Genomic DNA, 20,111 nt, shown 5'->3' on the forward strand with positions numbered 1-20,111 from the left:
AGCGGCCACATGGAACAATCGTTTTAATGGATAGAGGCAGAGAGAGCCCCCTCGCCGCCCGCCCGCCCGCGCCCGGGCCCCGCCGCGCGCCCCCGGAGAAGGAAAGGAAACCAAAGGAGGAAAAGAAAGCGCAGGAGAGACCCCCCGCGAAAAATAAAGCGAGTCGAGTTGTCCCGCGTCTCGGAGCTTGGCCGATGGCTCGGCGGCGGGTGCCAATCACTTCGCCTTCTTTTTTTTTATATATATATATATATATATACACACACACACACACACGCACGCACACACACATATACATATATATATATAAATATAAAACTGAGCTATATAGATCTCTATCTATGTCCATCCCTCGGTTCGCTTTATTCCGCTGCCAAGGTCCGGGGCCGCGTGGCGAAAGGAGCCAGAGAGGGGCCCGGACCCTGTGTGGGTGCCCGCGTCCCCTCGTCCCCGGCACCCAAGGGCGGAAAGGCGACGGGACCTGGGCACGTGTGGCCCGAGAACCTCTTCTCGTCTCGTGGAGGACCAATACACACCTAACTCCATATACAGCATGCAGTAATGGCAGCGGAAGGACCCTGCTGGGAACCGTGGCTAGAACGCTAACCAAAAAAAAAAAAAATTATATATATATATATGTATATTTATATATACTGTATATATATATCCCATGAAAAGGTTCGGCGTCTCCCTCCGCCGTGATGTGTGGTGAGCATCGTCCATTCCCTCGGCGTTTTTGGCAATGCTGCCAGAGGAACTGTTCGGTCGGCCGCGGTTCTCAGGCGTTTCGAGCTCCTCGCCTGCAGACGAGCCGGCACAAACCTCCTCAAACTTCTCTCCGCTTGCTCCCCAGCTCCTGGTTTTCTTTTTCTTTTTTTTTTTTTTTTGCATTTTTGTTTTTTAGGAACTAAGAGTTCTAGGCTCATATCAGAAAATATAATTAATAAAATTAACCGTGACTCAGAATCCCTTATCATTCATGATGTCCGCGTGGGGTACGATGAACGCGTGGCTCGGCACCGGTCTCCTTCCTCCCTTTCTGTTCGTGGCGGCGTGGTAGCTGTTGAAGATCTATATATCTATACATATATATATATGTATATGTGGATATATATATATATATTTCGGAACACAAATGGCGGCACGGTCCATGAGAAGACGGGGAAATCTCGGCAAAGAAGAAAACCTGCGCATCCGGACAGAGGGGCCCCAGGCGAGCGGGGACGGCGAAGGGGACGGGGGGGGACAGCGCTGCGCCCGACCCATCCTCCGCGCTGGCCCGTGGCAGAGAACGACGAAACAGGGGAGAAAAAGGGGTGGACGAAAAAATAAACAAAGAGGAAAGAAAAAGACTCAGTCGCGTTGCATCTTCAGCAGGAAGCCTTGGATAATTTTTTTTTTTTTTTTCCCTCCTTTTCAAATTCACTTTGCATTTTTTGCGTGTTTTTCCTCTCTCCCCCTCCCCCAGAAGGCCTGGCCGGACACTCTCTCAATTCTTATGATTATTTTCAGAAACAGTGAATACATCTTCCTCTCCTTTCTGCTGTCACTCGCTGGCCGTGGTCGTCGCCGCTCCGTGGGGCCGGCTCGGGGATCAAAACAGGCGGGTGAGCTGGGCGAGTGGCAGGGCGAGCAGCCAGGCGCAGCCGCCTCGCCGCCACGCGCCGTTGTTGCCGTCGTGCACTGCACCGGGGCCTGCAGGGGGGGGGGGGGGCGAGAAACACCCATGGTGTTAGCCACCGAGCAGGGGAGGCAAGGGAAGACAAGATACTGCTGTTCTGGACCCTGGTGTTATTGTATATAGCGGGGTGGCCGCTAAAAGGTCCCCGCCTGCAGCCATCCCCATGTCCTTGGGTTTGGGACGTGGAGCCCATCACGGTCCTGGTTCCCCAGCCCATACTGGATGTGGCACCACAGAGAGACCTCTGTAAGGGGCCTCCGAGTTTTCTCTGAGTTTATCACCTGCGAAGTTTGGCAGAAGCTTTCACCCTGTGCCCCCAGACCACCCAGCAGCAGCAGCGCACCCAGCGCCCGGTGGCATGCGGCCCCCACGGAGCCACCCTGTGCCCCACCAGTGCCACCTCCGTGCCCGCTGCCCCGCACCATCAGGGCAGGACGAGGTGGGTGACGAGGGCGGTGGGAGAAGCAAAGAGAAGAGCCAAGGTGAGGAGCTTGGGTGTACCACGGAGAGGGGCGCCTGACCTGGTGGCTCTTTGCAGAAACACCCCAAATTGTCCTGCCCGAGCGGGACCACCCAGGAGGTCAAGTCAACCCTCACTTTCAAGACCCCGGGACGTGTCCCCTTTTTCCGCAGCCCTACTGGGCACTGAGGACCCCTAACTGTTAGTTTCCCCTTTGCAGCACACTTCCCACACCCACAGACACCTCACACGGCTGCCCCAAACTCCCAAACCCTCCCGGCACCAAGCAGCCAGGCTCCAGGGCGGATCTGGGGACAAGAGCAGCCTCTGCGCCGTGCTATCTCCAATCCCTCCCGACATCTAGAGTTCATCCCGATGGCTGGCCTCTAAGCTTTACAAACAAAGCCACGTGGCTACCGAGCCCCAGATGGAGATGACGCCGGTCCCAAGGACCCGGCTGAGCGATCGATCGATCGATAAGATGGGGCGGGAGGCGGCGGGAGCACCCGCTGCCCCGGGCTGCTGATGCAAGGAAGAGCAGCATGTTGCCCACCCTGCCACATCCCAGAAAGAAAGGCACTAAAGCAGCACTAAAAGCATCCCAGAGGAAGAAGGACTGGCTGCAACACGGTGACACAGGGCAATAGGACCACGAAGCCGTCCCTGCCTGCGCCCTAGCAAGAGGGAGGAGAGAGGAGGGGACGCGGCATGCGGAGGTGGCCCGAGGTGGCCACGTTAGTCTAGCAGGAGGGACAGAAACAGGAGGGCTGCTAAACCCAGAGTGGCTACACTAAAGCAGCAAGGGGGAAGCTGTGAGCAGCCCCAAAAACCATGGCCATAGGAGCTGCAGCAATGAGGTTTTGGGGGGAGACGCTCGCTGGATGGGGGGGCGGGAGCCGCAGGGACCCGCGGGGAAACGGAGTAGGGGGAGCGCTGGCGTTGCGGGGGCACGGGTTACTGACCTTTCCAGGGTGTCAGAGCGGTTGTTGTCTCTTCTAAAAATCAAAGAACAAGTCAAGGTTAAGGCACAGGGGCAGTGGCAGGCTCGAGATGCTTTGCCCAGCCTGCCCTCGGTGTGGGGAAGACGAGCGGACGGGAACAGCACGTGTGATGCTGCCACCCGAATCCAGCCCTGCTCACCTAGGGACACCGAGGGGGCTTCCCGGGGGGGTTTAGCACAAAACAGCCTCTGGGAATCCACACGGATTGCACGAAAGGGGAGCAGGAGTGGGCTTATTTTTTTTTTCCCCGACTCAAGAAAATTATTTGATTTCAGAGCACTTCATCACATTAAAGACAGCATCAAATGAGCCACTGAATTAGGTGGAAGGCCTATAATAAGAATTGCTACATGTTAGATAAAGCACCAGTTGACCTCCCTGAAAAAAATAGATTAAAAAAAGGATTACAAGATGTATTCCATGCTAGCGTCAGTCACAAGGCACTGGAAAGGCTCATGTCAGTGTACCGACGTGGATTAAAGCTGTATTTGGGGGGGAGAACCCCCAAAGGTTCGTTCAGCCTCAGGGAAGAGGGGATGTGCACAAAACTGTCCCCAAAACCACAGGGATGAGACATTTCTCTTCCAAGAGGTAATGAACCCATTGCACCTGGTTTCCATTTCTGCTTTTGCTGTGAAAAATAAAGACACACCCCAGGAAACGGAGCTACGGGCAGGAATTATAGGGGGATTTTGCCCCCAGCGTGAGGTGATGGGGACGTCCTGCCTGTCATGATCCCTCCGGGTCCCCTGCTCCAGACCACGGCAGGTTAGGGCATCCTGGGGAGCCGTCGGCCCCGGAGGAGACTTGATTAACGGGAGGGAAAGGCTCATTGAGCCAACTTCACGGAAATTACGCGTGGTCAGAGGGCTCCAAATTCCCTCCCCGGTGGGATGACCGCTCAGACCGACGCATCTCAGGGGTGCCTGTGCCATGCTGAGGCTCCTGTGCGACACCTCCCCACGTCCCACGTCCCTTACGGTGCGCACCAAACACCTTTAGCAGATGGGAACCCAAATAACGGGCAGCTCTCACAAAGCCATCAGCAGAGAAAAGTCCTCTTCAATTTGGGGAGGTGAGAGTATGAGCCCTTGTATGAGGTCTCAGGATACCTGAGATTTTAATCCTGTACCCCAGTAAGGAGACCACAGCCTGGGACCTAATAGAGGTGCCCCGGCTGTATGGGTAATTTGGGGAGGGATGGTGCCAGCAGAAGCACGTGGCCCCGGAGGTGTCCTGTCCCTCTCCTGAAAAATGGGGTCATTGGACAACAATTACCAGAAAGCCCGGTGGGGAAGAAGCTGTGATAGTTTCTAAGCAACCCTAATGATGGCTTTAACCGCCAGGTAACAATGCTAATGTCTGTCACTTACAGCACCGATTTTTTTTTTCCCTGCAAAAAAAAACGATCGCTGTGCTCATTAACACCCAAGGTTAGTGCTACACGGGGGCTGCGGGCGCAGACCTGAGCGTCAGCAACGGGAACTTGCCCTCGCTTCAGGGAGCACAACCCAACGGCTGGCACCGACACGAGAGGAGGATGAGCCCCCACATATTTTGGGACCCTGGGCACCTTGCGCCGCTGTGTGCAGCCTGCCAGCCCTGAGCAGCCAGTGCAGCAGCCATCTTTGAGGGGAACACACCTTTGGGGGGAGAACACGGCTTTTGGGGGGTTACACCACATGTTACGCTGCCATTGCAAAAAGATGACGAATGGCACAGAAATGCTCGGTGAACCCCGCAGGGCTGGGCACCACACAAACTCGCAGTGACCCCAAAACAGCTTCCCACACGCGTACACGAAGCCAGGATAAGACACCTGACGGGCAGAGAAATGCAGGAGGACAGCAGCAAAACGACCGCGTTTCCAGACACCTTTCCTGCCGCACCCCCGGCACAAGGCGTTAATTGTTATTTTGTTTTCCTTTTATTTATTATTTTAAGTCACTGCAGACGTACAAGCCAGCTGAGCCGGTCCCTTTGGACACACTGGGGTCCTGCTGCAGCCCTCTCTCCTACACAAGAGGGGTTCCTTTTAACCTCTGGGCTTCATTAAATGATTCACGCATGCTAGGAGAGGGTTTGCAATGCCAGGAGAGCTCAAGGCCAGAGCAGGTTGGTGCTTCCCATCAAACCCTCTTAGACTAATTCCAACCTCCGCACCACTCTGGGGTTTGTTTAACGTGGGCTGGGATTAACGTCACCCGTGGTCACTGTTACCACGGGGCAGGACTGCCACATGGGTGCTCTCCGGGGGTTTCTGCTCGGTGTCCCCAACAGGACATGATGTGGAAGGGGTGACAATGACACACTGTGCACACACCGGCCAGCTCGCTGCAAACCTAAGGTGAGCCCGGGACAGGCTGGGGAAGGAGATGGGTGGCAAGGACGAGGACAACAGCGGGGCTGAAGCTGGGAGAGGACAGAAGTCCCCAAGCCCTGCTTCTCCTCTAGGATTCAACAGCGAAGATCGCCTGTCCTGTATGCCTTGCAGGGAAATGGCCCCGTGGCCATGGTACGGTGCAGAGGGATGGCTGGCAGAGGGGGGATGATGCCTGGGCACCTTGCTGTGTGCCATCTCTCCTCCCAAAACAAAAACCAGGGGATGCTTTCAAGCGGAGCCTCTTCTGGGCGTTCATCAGAGCAAGATGACGGAAACCTGCAGCCAGGTCTTAACTTCGCCTCGATGGCGGATGCCAAAAAGTTGCCCAACGCCTCTAGGCAGTGGCACACACAAAACCCAAGTTGTGAGCCTCCAACCCGTGCACTGGGCTAGAAAAGATGAGCAGGAAACCCAAATCTCCCCCAAAGCCCTGGCTTCCCACTGCAGGCCTTGCATGTCGGCGGTCGCTCCGGGAAGCCGTGCCCTTCCCCAGCCCCCTCCCTCGGCCCCGCTCACCGTAGAGGATCATGCTGGCATTGGTGTTCCCTAGCTGGTTGGAGGCTACGCAGGTGTAGTTGCCGTAGTCCTGCTCGGAGACGTTGAAGAAGGTCAGCCGGGAGAAGAAGGCTTTGTTTTCCACTTTCAGCCCTTTCTGGCCTTCGGCCAGCCTGGGAGGAGAGCAGAAGGGGAGAAGGTGATGGGGACAGGATCAGGAAAGAAGCTCGTGCTGTTTTCCACGTTGCCCTGTCCTCCAGCCTGGCCTGACAGCAGGGACATGGGGCTTGGGGGGGAAGACGAGCAGAGCAGGGATGAGGAGGGAGCAGGGAAGGTATTGGGGAGGTATGGAGATGGACTGCTCTGCTGGACCCCGTTCTCTGGCTGCCAGCCCTGTGATGTCTGGAGGTGTCCCCAGAGATGCAGAGGAACTGCAGCAGTGGGACAGCTCTGGGGCTTGCCGCACTGCAGAGGGAGGGAGGCACTCATCCCTGGGGAGGGGAGTGGGCGAAAGTCCTCCCACCCCAGAGCTGAGCCCAGCTTCCCCCTCTGCATCAGCCCCGGGGGCTGCCCGGTCCCCCCCAGCTCCAGAGGACGATGTCTCGCACCTTCCCCTTCCCCACATGCCCCCCGACAAGGGGAGGTGATGGGGCAGCGGGCGCTGCAGTGAGCAGCCCCGGGTGTTACAAACCCCGTGTCACCACATTCCTCCTGCCCTTCCAAGAGACATGGCCTGACAAGAGACATGGGCCGTGGTGTTCTGCCCGACACCACGCATTATAAAGATGACTGTTTCCATCCGCTCCTAACCGCTCAGCTTCGCGCTGCCGATATCGCTTTCTGCTGTCACGCTTCCCCAGGCAGGGATTTACCGTGAGACCCAAATCCGGAGGCGTGGGCAGCAGCGATGCACGCCCTGCCCGCACAGATGGAGACCAAAACCTGCCTGGGGATGCTCCTGCCCTCCGGTGCATGCCGCCACCAGCCCGTTCAGCCTCCAGCATTTTGCAAAAAATCGAAGCTGCCGGTGCTGGGGGTCCGTGTGCCCCCTCCCCAGCCCCCCGGGTCCCCCAGGCTCTTACCGCTTGTCGTCTTTGTACCACTGGAAGTTGGCAGAGGGGACGGCGGAGGCCTCGCACAGCAGGATGCCCTTCTGCCCCACCGGCACCCCGGTGCTCTTCGCGTCCGAGATGTACGGCGGGTCTGCGGGGAAGACGGGAGCCGGGGGTTGGTGCCTCCCACCCCTCTCCTCTCACTCCCTTCTCTTTCCCCATGTCCCAGGAGGAAAAATCATCTCCGAGCCCATGTCCAGCTCCTGTTACTCTCACACTTCTTTTCCAGGGGGTTTTGGCAGGGGGGACCCAAAGCACATCCTAGCTCTACTGGAGCTCCCTGGCTCTCTGGCACCAGCTGCATCCCCCTGCTGATGCCCAGCAGCTCAAGGGGTGGCCAAGAGGAGTTTGGGAGGGTGTTTACCTCTGCCTCTGAGCACAAACAGTGCTGCTTTCTTCCTTGCTTTCTTTCTTTTGTTTTCTTTTTTTTTTTTAGAAATGAAAAAATGCCTATTTACTGCTCACTTCTCTCCTCTCCCCGGAGGTTATCAGCACAGCATCTCACCATGGGCGGAAAACCCAGGTTGAAGGAGACAGCTGAGGAGGAGGTGGAAAAAAAAAAAAAAAAAGCTTGAAAAAAGGGGAATAAAAGGGCAAAACGCCACCTGCTCAGAAACCTGCCACTGCCTGCCTCGGCACCAGGGCCAAAGGCGGGGTTTGCCCAGCGTGAATGTCCCCAGCCCCTCGGGGTGGGATAAGGTGGCCCCATCCCATGGCCGGTCCCCAAGAAGCCCCAAGGCTACTCACAGTTGACGGTGACTTTGACTCGCTGGACGACAGGCGCTGCCACGTCGTTGGAGGCGCTGCACTCGTACTCGCCCGACTGCTCCCGCGTGATGCCCGTGATCTCCAGGTACTCGTCCTCGCTGATGAAGCCCACGGCTGCGGGGACAGAGGGGTTGGGCTGTGAGCGAGGGGAGGCGCGGCGAGCCTCTGCCCACCCGCGACCGTGTCGCACAGCCCCAGGACCCACTGTGAGAGTCCTAGCCCAAAATCTCCCTGCCAGGAAGGTGCCTGCGAGATCTGGAGCCCTGCACTGGCCCCAGCCCCGCTGAGAGCATCGCTTGCTGAGGATATTGTCCCCAGCAAGTGTAGGATGGGCATGGTGGTCCTTGCCAAACCTGCACCAACTCATCCCACCCCACCCTCCAGCCTGGAGGTGCTGTCAGGCTCTCCGTGCTCTCCACAGAAACCTCTCCTTAATTTTTCAGCTTCAATTAACTCATGGCCAGCTTTCTCCCATCGGTTTCGGTACCGAAACCACCCTTCACCTGAAAGGCTTTGTCCCTCTCCCCGTGCCACTCCAGGCTCAAAACCACCCACCTTTCTCCAGCGCCCAGCGGAGCCACCCACCACGCACCCACCCCGTCTTTTCCCCCGTGCTGCACCACAGCTCCTGCTTTACTCAAACCCGGCCAGATGCAGGCAGCAGCTTTTCCTTTTGTCCTGCACATTACATCCCCTGCGCCGTGCCGAAGCCTGCTTCTCTTTGAAGCAGCAGCCCAGCCGGCCAGGCACAGGTGCTGGGCTGCGATAGTCGCTGGGCTGATGGAGATCGCGGCCTTACAGCAGGCACCGAGTTAAAAAAGGAAACGCGGCCATTAGGACGGGGCTGCTAAACATCCTGCAGAAGCACAGCTCGCCCGCGAACCAACAGCACGAGCGGGTTTTAAACAGCCCCAAATGGGGAGGCGGCATCTTATTCCTTTCCTCGACACCTCCCCATCGCCCCATCTCCTGCAGCTGAGACGTGATAATTACGGCGTGAAGCATCTCCGAGACCGGTGTCACACTTAATATTCCTATAAATTTTAAACGGTAGTCCTTGGTACATATGTGTGGCAATTGGTGTCATATTTTAATTAGGCTTGCCCTACACCATCTGAAATTAATAATAGCTTGAATTACCAGTGTAATTTATAAATTAACATTGCTGCAGCATTAGGAAATAAATTAGCTCTGGACAGCTGTTTCTGGGAGTGAGTGCCAATGGCAGCGAGGCCGGGCGCAGGTCCCCGCTCCCTGGGGACACGTCGAGCTTGGCCAGAGGGGCCGGGCGATCCCACCCTGGCCCTCACTTTCACCCGGGGACCACGGTGTGTGTGCTGCGGTGGCTCCATGTGCTTGGCCGGTCAACCGCGTGCATCTTGCTCCCAACTCATGCATGCAAAATGCATGCACGGGAGCATCCCGGTGGGGCGCACGCTGCCCGTGTCCCACCAGCTCGTACTTTTATAGTGCCTCTTCCCATGGTACTGAAATAGTGAGCGCAGTCACACGCCGCCACCCGTGGAGGCGGCTGCCTTGTACGCACACCTAAATGGGGGTTGCATATAGGGCCTCAGCCAGCACTGGTGCATTTTGTTTAATGCCACCGTACGGCTACACCAGGCCAACTCCCGCAGCGAGCACCCTGACGAGATCCTGATGCCCAAATCCCACTTGTCACTCCTGCCAGCTCACAGGGGGCTGGTCACAGCCTGCACCAGCAGCAGCTGCCTTGGCATCGCGCAGCCCCGGGGTGCTGCACATCCTCTGCTCCCTCCCCAGCCCACCCTGCCTTCTCCCTGTGCTCAGCAGCCTGACCGAAGCCCCCTCGTGCTCAGGCAGCACACTGTCGTGTGCTGATCCAGCCTGGAAGGCAGCCCCACGTCCCATCCCCGTCCCATGAACTCCAGAAAGGGGTGACACGACTTTTCCCGTGCAGCCCGCCGTGATGAATTGCTGCCGTCCACCTGCATCCTCAGCCCCGCGCTGAAATCGCACCGGAGCAGCTCACGGTTAAACCCGCTGAGCTCATCACTACTTAGCGCAACTGAAGGGCAAGATATGAAGGCGTTACCCCAAAATCAATATCCTTTGGAGACACAAAAATTACAGTTTTATATCCACTGGGCCTGCAGCAATGTGGGCTGAAAAAAAAAAAAAAAAAAGAGAGAGAGAGAGAGAGAGAGAGAGAGGGAAGGAAAAAAAAAGATCCCTTTTATGGCTGACCCAGAATTGGCTTCTCAGTAGCACAGCGCTGCCTGCTGATAAAATAACGGCACAGCCGGTGGCCTTCAGATGCTCTGCGTGCAAATCTGACTCGGGTTTATGCAAAGGCCCAGATAATTCTCTGCTTCAGAGCCCTTCCCCGAGCGCGTGGGAGCTGGCTCGCACGCGGCAAGAATTATCGCTCGCCGTAGCCGAACCGCGGTCCTCGTCTGCGGTTTGATCCGGGAGCAAGGCAGCCCGAGCGCGTTTCATTACCCAGCAGAAGACTTTGTTAAAGTAACGGCAAGGGTCAGCTTGGCACCTGCAAAAGCTCGGGAAATTGAGAGATGAAGGCTCTCGGCTTTCCCTGTGTGTCTGTGGAGTGCAGGAGTCTGAAATAAGTGCCCGGTAATTGGCCTGCGGAGACGCAGAGTGTTCGGGGTTTTGGGGTCTGACACACTTTGCATTGGCACCTGTGGGGTTTTGGCTTTATGTAATCGACCCTGACACAGAGAGCCCTCAAAGTTACCAAAACATGGTTCTTTGCACGGGAACTTGACAATAATATCGTTATGAAGACCATGCCTGCGCTGGACACAGCCTCATTAGTGCCAGGTACCCCGGGGCAAGGTAAAGGGGAAAGGAGGGATCCCTGCCCCAGGGCACTGGCAAAACAGGCAGTGCCGGGTGGGTGCGGGCCGGTGTTCTCCTTTACCTGCCTGACTTTAATCCTACGTGCACACAGGCCAGCCGAGATGGTTACATACACAGGCACAGAAGCCGTGCAGCCACAAGATGCCCATATATTTATTGCTCCTGCAGTCGTGCAGTGCGCGGTGCCGGAGCTGATTTGTGCCTGGTTCGGAGCCGGCCGGGCAGACGCTAAGCGTGGAAGTCTCGTCTCATCTCCTTTCAGTGCCTGCCTGCCAGAGGGCTTAATGAACAGGATACCCAACACTTCTTGGGTTTTATATCGAGAGCTTCTTCTGATGGGGAAGTGGCAGTAAATAAAGAGAGAAGCCATGCAGCTTGTTATGCGCTGCTCCAGCTGAGAGCACTGGAAATGAATGGGCTCAAAAATCAGCGCGGTATGCGAGGAAACAGCAGCTCTGGCTCACGTCCTCCCATCCCCTCCTGCAAAACGGGCTTTGCTGGGAAAAAAAAAAACAGCTCCATAAAGTTGCTTTGCTGCAGCCGGCACTGCTGGATCGTGCCGGTGCCCACATCGGTCGACAGGTGAAGGCACAGACCGGGAGCAATTGCCGCTCCGCTCCGCTCTGTGGCCTCTCTGTTTTTTTCTTGCTTCCAATGGGGGGGTCGTGTTGATATCCGGACAAACCTCATTCATTAGTGACTGCCAGGGAAGGAAAAACAAATAGACGGGACCTGGGGAACAGGGCCAGGGTGAAGCAAACACAGTCTGTAAGCACAGCCCTCGCTTTATTGAAAGCAATAGGGTGCACTTGTCGCCGTGTCCTCCGGGGTCCCCTGGGGCCGGTGGGGCACGGCAGGGACATTTATCCACACGCTGGGTTGCACGGGAACACAGACGCTGCTCTGGGGTAAGCTCAGCTCCCAAAGCTTAGGAGCAAGGCATAACCCTGCCATCCCAGTGCGGATTTTGGATGGGGACTGTTTCTGCGACCGGTCTCGCATTTATGACACCCTTCGGGATTGCGATGCAGTCCTCCCACAGGGCACACAAGGCCGAAGCCAGGGCAACACATGGGCATCGGGGTCCTGGATCAGCACCCCAGCCACTGCTCCCCCTTCCTCCACCACCGCCTGGAGCTTGGCAACTCCACCTGAACCAATTTCGGGAACTTCTCAAGGCTGCCTCTGCCTGAGCACAATTAGTGGCTGAAATATTGCAGGAATTAATGGCAGAGCTCTCTCATCTCCTCAGGAGCTGCAAAACCAGCACAGCTAGCACCCATTATTATTAATAATAATAATAATACTACTACACAGGGCAGAAATGGAACAGCCACTGACGGCTCCAAAGAACAAAGCTCGCTCATCCGCTGAGGATGAGGGACTAACCCGCTGCAAAGTGGGGGCACAAAGAGTGGCACGGACAGGGACAAGGGGCCAAAAACCCAGCCTGGGGAGGAATGCAGGGGAAGGGGAGCTGGAAAACCAGAGCCTGCATCCCCCTGTGTGGTGTACACATCACATCACCTACTAGGTAGGGCTTCCTCTGGCAGCCCTGTGACTCTGCAGCTGTCCATAAAATCCAAGGCTCAGGGAAGGGGAAGCAAAACCACAAAGGATGGAGGGGAAAACTCAGCCCGGAGCTGCAAAACAGCCTGGACAGACTCGTAACGAGTGGCCCGCATCATTAGCAGAGCTGGGATGCTCGGCAGCATTTGGCGTGGCATTCAGGAGCCTCCAGCACGGCCTCACCAGAGACGGCCGCGAGCAGCCCAAAGCACAGCGGTATAAATAACCGAGCGACGGCTCTCGCGTGGCACGGCAGAGATCGGCTGCTGCTGGTACATTTGAAAGATTGCCATCCACAAGGCAGCAGTTGGGGCCACGCTTTGCAAAGCCCCTGGAGGAGAGGAGCGTGGCCACTGCAGTGCTGGGGAAGCTGGGATGGGAGGATCTGGCCAGACCAAGGTGAGATCCTGCTCTGACATGGAGCAATAAGCCACCCCCAAAAATGGCTGAGAGATGCTTGGGGTCCTTCACGGAGCACATGTGATGTGGCACGAGGAGATCAGGGGCCCCAGACATCCATAGTCCTCCTTCCTTGCCGTTCTCCTTCCCTTGCTGCTCCTCTTTTTCCCAGCCCGACTCGCCTCCCCTCTGCCTCCTCCCACCCGTTTGTTTCCATTGAGCCTCTGACAAGATAATAACTCACCAGAAAGCGAACACATGTTCCCAAATTAATTACGTGCCACCGTCCCCCGGCTCGCTGTTGTGCCCATGTTCAGGTCTCTGGGACATGTTGCTTCCAGCTTCCCTGGCTGAACGTTGCCGCGATGCCGTTAGCAAAACCTCGCCGGCACGGCAGCGAGGCAGCTTGCTGCAGCATCCCGAGGAGCTTGCTAACACCTCCCCGCAACACAGGGCTCCCAGCAGAGCTGCTGCTGATATTGCTGGGCCTCACATTAGCTCCTCGCCCCTTCTCCAAGCCCCGTGGCACTAAGCAGGGCTGCACTATGAGTTTGGTCTCCCCATGGGCTCTCGATGTCCAAATTCCCAGTGCTGGTCCCAAGGCACCGCCACGCCGCTGCGCTTGCCATGCACCAACCGGGCTGGCCGGAGAATGAGAATATTTTATGGAGATAATTTTATTAAAATGTTTACAACAATGCAGATATTGACATCTAGCTTCAAATCAATAGCACAATTTATTGTCCTTCAAGGTGAACATTAAGCCAAGCTGCCTATTAGTCAATATTTACCTCCAAGGTCTATAAATCTTTATACTGGCTTCAGCAGATGTTGACAGGGGTTGATTCCAGATAAGTGAAAGTAAGAGTGTGAAACATTGCTCCTTTTGGAGGTGAAATAGTAACTAGTTAATTACAGCCCCTACAGCGATTCTGAACTATCAATTTATGACTACTTCTGGCAATAAAAATTAACATCGCACAGACTCCCGGCTCAAAGTGACGCTCTTAAAACCAAAAGCCATTTATTTCCCACGTCATGCCGATGCGGTGGTGATGGCCTTCTTATAACAGTTTATAGTAAATAAATAAAATATACAAAGGTAATAAGAGAGAATTGTTGGCGTCCGAGACCTGATTCCCCCCTCCCCTCTGCGGCAGAGGGTGGGAAAGTGCAGCGCGGGTGATTTAGTACCTAAGCAGGGGCAGCTCAGCTCCTGATGAGCAGGGAAAGAGGAGGAGGAAGGAAACCACCCTGAAACACCAAAATGCCCCAAAACTGAGTGCTCAGTGCAGGAGTGACACAGCCCTGTGAACGTGGGGAAAGAGCAAAAGCTGCCTCCATCACTTGCCCTGGCCGTGGGTAGGGGAAGCACCCGCTTCACCTCTTACTGACCAGTATTACCTGCTCCTGATTGCTCATTTAACACAAAAGGAGCTGAGTTTGGGCGTTTCAAAACTTCCCTTGTTCTTCTGATTAGGGCACTGACACCCGCTCCAGCAGCCTCACCTCCACGTCCCCCCGCTTTCCGACTCCCTGGTGCTGGCTTAACGCCGCCACGCTCCGATGGAGAAAGATTTGGGGTAATTAACCTGCTGGAAATCATCCAAAGCAATCAGTAAAAAAATGATTTCTTGAAGATTACCCTATCGACCCAGGCGAGCATGGTGCGCGCCTTCCCTCCTCTCAAGAATACTGCAGCCCCATGCCATGGGCTCCATCTGCGAGCCCGCAGTGGGGTGACCCCTTTGGGAAGCACATCTCCAGCACCAGCTCCTGGGGGGACACCGAGCACCCACTCTTCACTTCTCACAAGCCCTTAGAAGAACGATGGTGAGCCCAGAAATCAGCCCACAGCCATCAGAGATCACAGGCGTGCTTACATAGGGCCAAGTCTCTCTCTTTTTGAAGTTTCCTGATAGCAAGGAAAGAAATCTCTCACCTTACATGTGTGTACTTTTTTTTTTTTTTTTTTTTGTATTAATTCATGTTTTTCTAGGGCTTTATGTTATGTGAAGTCACAGGGCATGGTGCTCCCACAGCCTGGCTTTGGCACAGTGCTCACGAGTGCAGGAGCTTTGCAGAAGCCACCTCCACCAACGCAGGGCAGGTGACAGTCACCGACTGCGCCCGGTGTCACCAAGCCGAGGGGAAACACTGTGTTTTCCTTGCTTGTGCCCTTCACTGAATTGGCTTCGGCAGAACTTTCACATCCAATTTTGCTTCGCGTCCTCGTGCACGGCTCTGTGGGCTGCAAAAGAGCGAGGCAGCCGGTGACACCGCTGTGCTGGGGGCTCCGGGGTGCCCCCAGGCAGGTGCACATGCTGAGCGATAGATCCACACTCGCCGTGAAGTCCTTCTGCGACGGGATCGATGTCCCCTCCTCCTCTGGGCCACAGGAGCCTGTCCTCATGCACGGCCCTGCGTCACGGCAGATGCACTGGGTTTTTCTGCTCCTTTCAGCTATTTTGGGTGTAGCTGGGAGCCGATGATGCCTTCTGTTTCTTCTTGAGATGCGATGGAGGAGCCTCCTGCAGACCCCTGAGTGTGATTTTGGGCTGATGCACACAGCGGTGAGTGTTTCCGAACAATGGGCTGTCCGTGAGCATGGGGACAGGACGAGGGATTTCTGCAGGTGTCCTCCAAACATGACCAGGAACAAATCCCACAGGCTGCAGCTCCGCAGCCTGCTGCCAGAACCCCTCTCTTTGCTTTGGGGAAGACATTCATCCAGGCCCTCCAACTTTCTGTGCTGCTCAGAGCTGGATCTTTCACGGGTCCCACCTTTGTGGTTGCGCTTGCTCGGCGATCTGCCACCAGCCCCAAAACCACGCTTGGCTCTCTGCTGCCCTATGACAACCCAGATAACCACTAAACGGGTATGTGCAGCACATCTCACTGCCCACTGGGACATGCAGCTTGCAGAGACCCTCCTGATGCCATCACATCGCCTACCCCCAGCCGGTCAGCCTATATGCACAGCCCTATAGCCTAACCCACATCCACCATCCACACCACGGACGGCCAACGCAAGGCACGGGGAGCTAAAATGGAGGAGGTGACCCAGTGCCGACAGCAGTGAGCGGGTTCCCTGGTACAACCACCTCACCCCTGTGCCATGCAGCAGCCGGACCTCCTGCATGAAGCCGCACCACGCCGGGGATGCCTGCCCGGTCCGCTCGCCTTGCTGGTGCCGTGAGCCGCAGCCGAGCCGCCCATTATAGCACCATTGTGCAGAGTTTTTAGCTTAAAAGTCCTTGAAAGTTTCCCACTGTGACTAGTCAAACAAGATCTTTTTCACTTTCCCTCTCTTCTCCGCTAACAATATTTATACTCATTTCTTTTATTGAAATCTATCTGCCGCCTGTTCTATTAAAGCCACCTGAGTGGCAGCTCCTATTCTCCGGGAGCCCGCAGCCCATCTATTCTCCACACAATGAGGTACAAGCAGTCTATCTTCTATTGTGCTGCCCAGCCTTCGGCTCTCAAATCTTCCATCTCAAAAAGGCACGTCAGAGGTGCCAAGATGGAAAAAAATCAGGATCCCGGGCTGCACGGGGGCTTCCCAGCGCAGCCGAGCCCCTGCCCTCCCTGTCGGGCTGAGCATCTCGGGATGATGTGACCGTGAGACCCGTGATCCCTTGGGGATGCTCCTCTCGTCCTCCCCATCCCACACACCGTGACTTCAGCACGGTTTGCTGCTGCTTGTGCGCGCGGCTGGCTGCGGCCAGGATGTTTGCGAGCTTCATGTGACTTATTTGTTACCGGGAATAAAAAAGGAGCATTAAACCCTTTGTTTGTGAGAAGTAGTTCCTTGGGAAATAAAAGGATTATGGAAATTAATATTTAAAGACACAAGACACAACAACTCGGGGACCAGCCACCCTTGAACGAGGCTCTAACTCAGGAGCAAACGAGGCGCGTAAAGAATGAGCCCGTTCATTTCCATGCGTGGTAGAGCAGGGCTGGCTCCGAAGCCTCTCGGGGCTCAGCAAAGTGGCAGCGAGCACCCTGGATGGGCAGATGGGTGCTCCCCGGCCCCTGCCTCCTCCCCAGGTGCTGCTCACAAAGCCCAGAGCCAGTAGAGGGGCCGGGCTGGCCACCACATGCTGCAAGGAAATTAGCAGCGGCTGCAGGTCACCAAGCACTTAGGCGGCATCAGACCTGTAGCAAAGATGGGCTTAGGGCTTGTTGGAGGGCTGTTTTCCTCAAGATACTGATGTATTATCACAAGCATGGAGCCAGCCAGCTTCTTCCTCGGTGTCTACCTGCTCAGAGGGTGAGGTGGTGGCGTTTGTGGTGGCACCAAGGGTCCTAGAGGAGAGGTTTGACAGTGCAGACGCTGCCACCAGCACTGAGTCACTTCCCACGCAGTTTTTCTGCTTCAATGGAGGCGCACATGCAAAAGGCCCAATGTAAACCAAAAAATGCTCACACGGAGCCCCACGGGAACGGAGCGAAGCTTTCTTCTGATGGTTACTGATGAGCCAACATCTCACGGCCGCCCTGGGCTCCCGCTCGAGCCTCGATGCCGCTCTCAGGGCATCCAAGCCTCTCCATCCCTGCCTGCAGCCCAAGCCGTCCCCTCGCCTTTCCTCCTTTACTCTCTCTTCCTCCCCACCATTTTTGCCCGTTGCTGCTCGCAAGGTGAGAGAGGACAGTGTCGCCAGAATGAAGGATTCTCCTGCATGCCCTCTCCCAGCAGCGGCCCTAATTCATTTTTCATGGCCCCTTGCAGTGACAAAAGCCGCTGCTTCTCTCTTGTAAGCGTGCGCCGTGCAATAAGTCAAAGCTGATGTGCATTTTCCCCCTGGGTGCCGAAGCTGTGCTTTTGATTTAATTTGTCCTGTTGTTTGGCTCTCAGCCTTTGCCGGCGAGTTCCTTTGGAGAAGAGGCAAGGTAGGGCCCCATACGTGCGGAGGGGCTGGCTGACAGATGGGGTACAGTGGGTAGTGTTTAAATAATTTGCCGCAATGATGCCGGGATGTTTGAGAGTGACAGATGCTCCTGGAGAAAATCACTCAGACAAACACACACATCCTGTTTGCGGGAGCTCTGCTCCTCGATTAAATCCTGTTGCAACTTGGCTTTCCTGGAGCCCGTCCCATTGCTGGCAGCTTTCTCGAGGAGAAGCCGCGGTGCGCAAGGCTCAGCCCCGGCTAACACCAAGGAACGAGCTGCTCCTGCCTGCTGTTCACAGAAGTTGTGCAAAGCACCCCAAAAAAATGCCATGGGGGGTCACTGTCGCAGGTATCGCGATGGGGATAACGGTGGCAAGATCTACCCCTCGCCCTCCAGCCTGCATCGTGATGGGGGCAAGAGCATCCCCAGCCCTGACCCAACTTGTGGTGCCCCACTTTCCTCCGCATTTGTCCGCAAAACAGCTGCTGGTGGCCGGGACCGTGGGGTCCCTCCAGCTGCAAATTTAAACCCAAAGGCTTTCTCCGCAGGACAAGCTCTTAAGACGCAATTTCAATCCAAAACGCTAAATGGCTGTAACCTCAGTTAAGCTGCATTTCAGCCGCATTAAGAAAATATCCCTAGGAAGGGAAGCAAGTGGCATAATGGCATTAGAGTGAAAAAATAAGCGTCAAGTGCTGACTGAATTCATCCAGCGTGCTGGCACGAAGTCCTAGCGATCTGGGAAACTTTCCCTGCACATGGTTCGTGGCAAGCCTGGCCGACGGCTTTCAGGGAACGGGGGATATTTTCCTTTCCCCCTCTTCCCCTTGGATGGGGACCACCCAGACCAGCACGGAGCCAGCTCGTCGCACGGGGAATTTGGTACACGGCGCCTGTCAGACCGAAACGGGGGCAGCGAGCCTGGGGAGCCGACAGGCGAGGCGAGGGCTGATCGGAGATAAATTTCCAATTTTTCATAAGACAGGGAACAACCGTTACACTGAAATGAGGCGGGGAAGCCCTGATAACAAGGCTGATGTGGTGACCCGAGGGTGCCCGGGGGACCAGCGCATGGCTCACACCGCTCCGCAGCAGCCCTTGGTGGCTCTCAGCCAGGCCCCCCCACCCCATCTTTTACCCCTCAGAGCCATCCGACCTGGGGCCTGGTGAGGCTGGCTGTCGCCTCTCCATCATCTTTAGCCTGTCTTTATTTTTTCAGACACGCTATTTTCCAGCCCAGTGGCCTTGCTCTGTCCCTCATGTTTTATGGCGCTGATGTCTCCATTTCTGGAGGACCATTCGCAATATTGCGGCTTATCGAGAGGAGCTGGCGGAAGGTGCGGGCAGTGAGATGGGTGGGGGACAACCGGGGGCACGGGGTCTGAGGGCAGGGAGCCGGGGATGCCAGGACCAGCAGGGACGGGTGATGCTGGCCCCAGGGAACTGGGAGGGACTGGAGAGTGGGCTGAGCCCCGCAGCATCCTGGCAGGTGGGGTGGTGCGGGGAGGGGAGCAGAGGCACCCCTCTGAGAAGGAAAAACCATTTTAAATAACAGCAGTGTATCACAGGAAGGGGAAAAACCCCTGGGCTACAGCATTGCTGCATCTTTAAATTATTCTGTAGGAGGATAAAAATAAAAGAGAGGAAGACAGAGAGAGAGGCCGGGAGGAAAAAGAATTGCCATTGTTTTACCAAGCAGATGGGAAAGTTCAGGGGATCAGAAAAAGACTATTATTATCTTGACTCGACCGAGAGGAGATGGGAAAGGAAGAGGCATTTTTTTTCTCCACAGTAAGGAACGCCATGGCAGAAGTCATTTCAGCAAAGAGTTGGATGGAAACGGTGGTGCCGGCTGCGGGCAGCACCCGAGTTATCTCCACGGCCAGAGCACACCACCGGGATTTGCCTTTTTGTCCCCTTCCTGATGGCAGTGGCAGTGCTGGATGTGGCATCACACAGCGGTACTACAGGGATGGGTGGTGGGCATCTGCCACCACCTCCAGCCGTGGCATCCTGCCCACCACAGGGCCACATGTGCTGCCAGCTGTGCCCACTGCCACGGCAGACGTGTACACACGTACCCGGACAGTCACGCAGCTCCTCTTTCTTGTACAAGCAAGCCTGAAGACACACATGCACCCATGTATAAGTGCTCCCACCCTACAAGTACCCGCGCTCCTGCTGCCCTGCCCCAGAGGGGACGTTCTGCTTTGCTAAAGCCATGCAAGGGCACACAGAATATGCAACAAGTCTCCCCGCTTTTTCCTGCTGGCCATGGAACCACCAGCAGAACACTTTTCTTCCCCAATTCATGTGACAAGCTCTATTTTCTGCCTCTGCACGCTTCCACGCACATGCTCTGCCACTCCAGGGCTATTTGTTGCTGTTGCTCAGCAGGCGCAGGACGGGGCAGCTGAGCAGCTCCTGAGCACGGCTCAGCTCCTTGCCCAGCCACGCAAACTGGAGACAAGAAAACCCTTTC

At 55.9% G+C, this 20,111-nt stretch overlaps 1 protein-coding gene across 12 annotated transcripts in view; it reads right to left on the reverse strand.

Moving 5' to 3' along the window:
* Positions 1 to 860: 860 nt before the first annotated feature.
* The window catches only part of LOC106040563 (protein CEPU-1), a 336,971-nt gene continuing 317,720 nt past the window's right edge, over positions 861 to 20,111 (reverse strand). For 10 of the 12 annotated variants that reach the window (XM_048063493.2, XM_066981348.1, XM_048063496.2 and 7 more), the window contains 5 exons: positions 7,880 to 8,014; positions 7,103 to 7,223; positions 6,042 to 6,193; positions 3,104 to 3,136; positions 861 to 1,695 (listed from right to left, as the gene is read on the reverse strand). In XM_048063493.2, the coding sequence (XP_047919450.2) occupies positions 1,595 to 1,695; positions 3,104 to 3,136; positions 6,042 to 6,193; positions 7,103 to 7,223; positions 7,880 to 8,014 (542 nt within the window). In that variant the 3' untranslated portion in view covers positions 861 to 1,594. The remainder of the gene's footprint in view (positions 1,696 to 3,103; positions 3,137 to 6,041; positions 6,194 to 7,102; positions 7,224 to 7,879; positions 8,015 to 20,111) is intronic. The other 2 variants (XM_066981346.1, XM_048063497.2) reach the window with 1 other exon arrangement.

This window comes from Anser cygnoides, chromosome 21, assembly GCF_040182565.1.
Source record: "Anser cygnoides isolate HZ-2024a breed goose chromosome 21, Taihu_goose_T2T_genome, whole genome shotgun sequence".
In the NCBI taxonomy this organism is placed as follows: domain Eukaryota; kingdom Metazoa; phylum Chordata; class Aves; order Anseriformes; family Anatidae; genus Anser; species Anser cygnoides.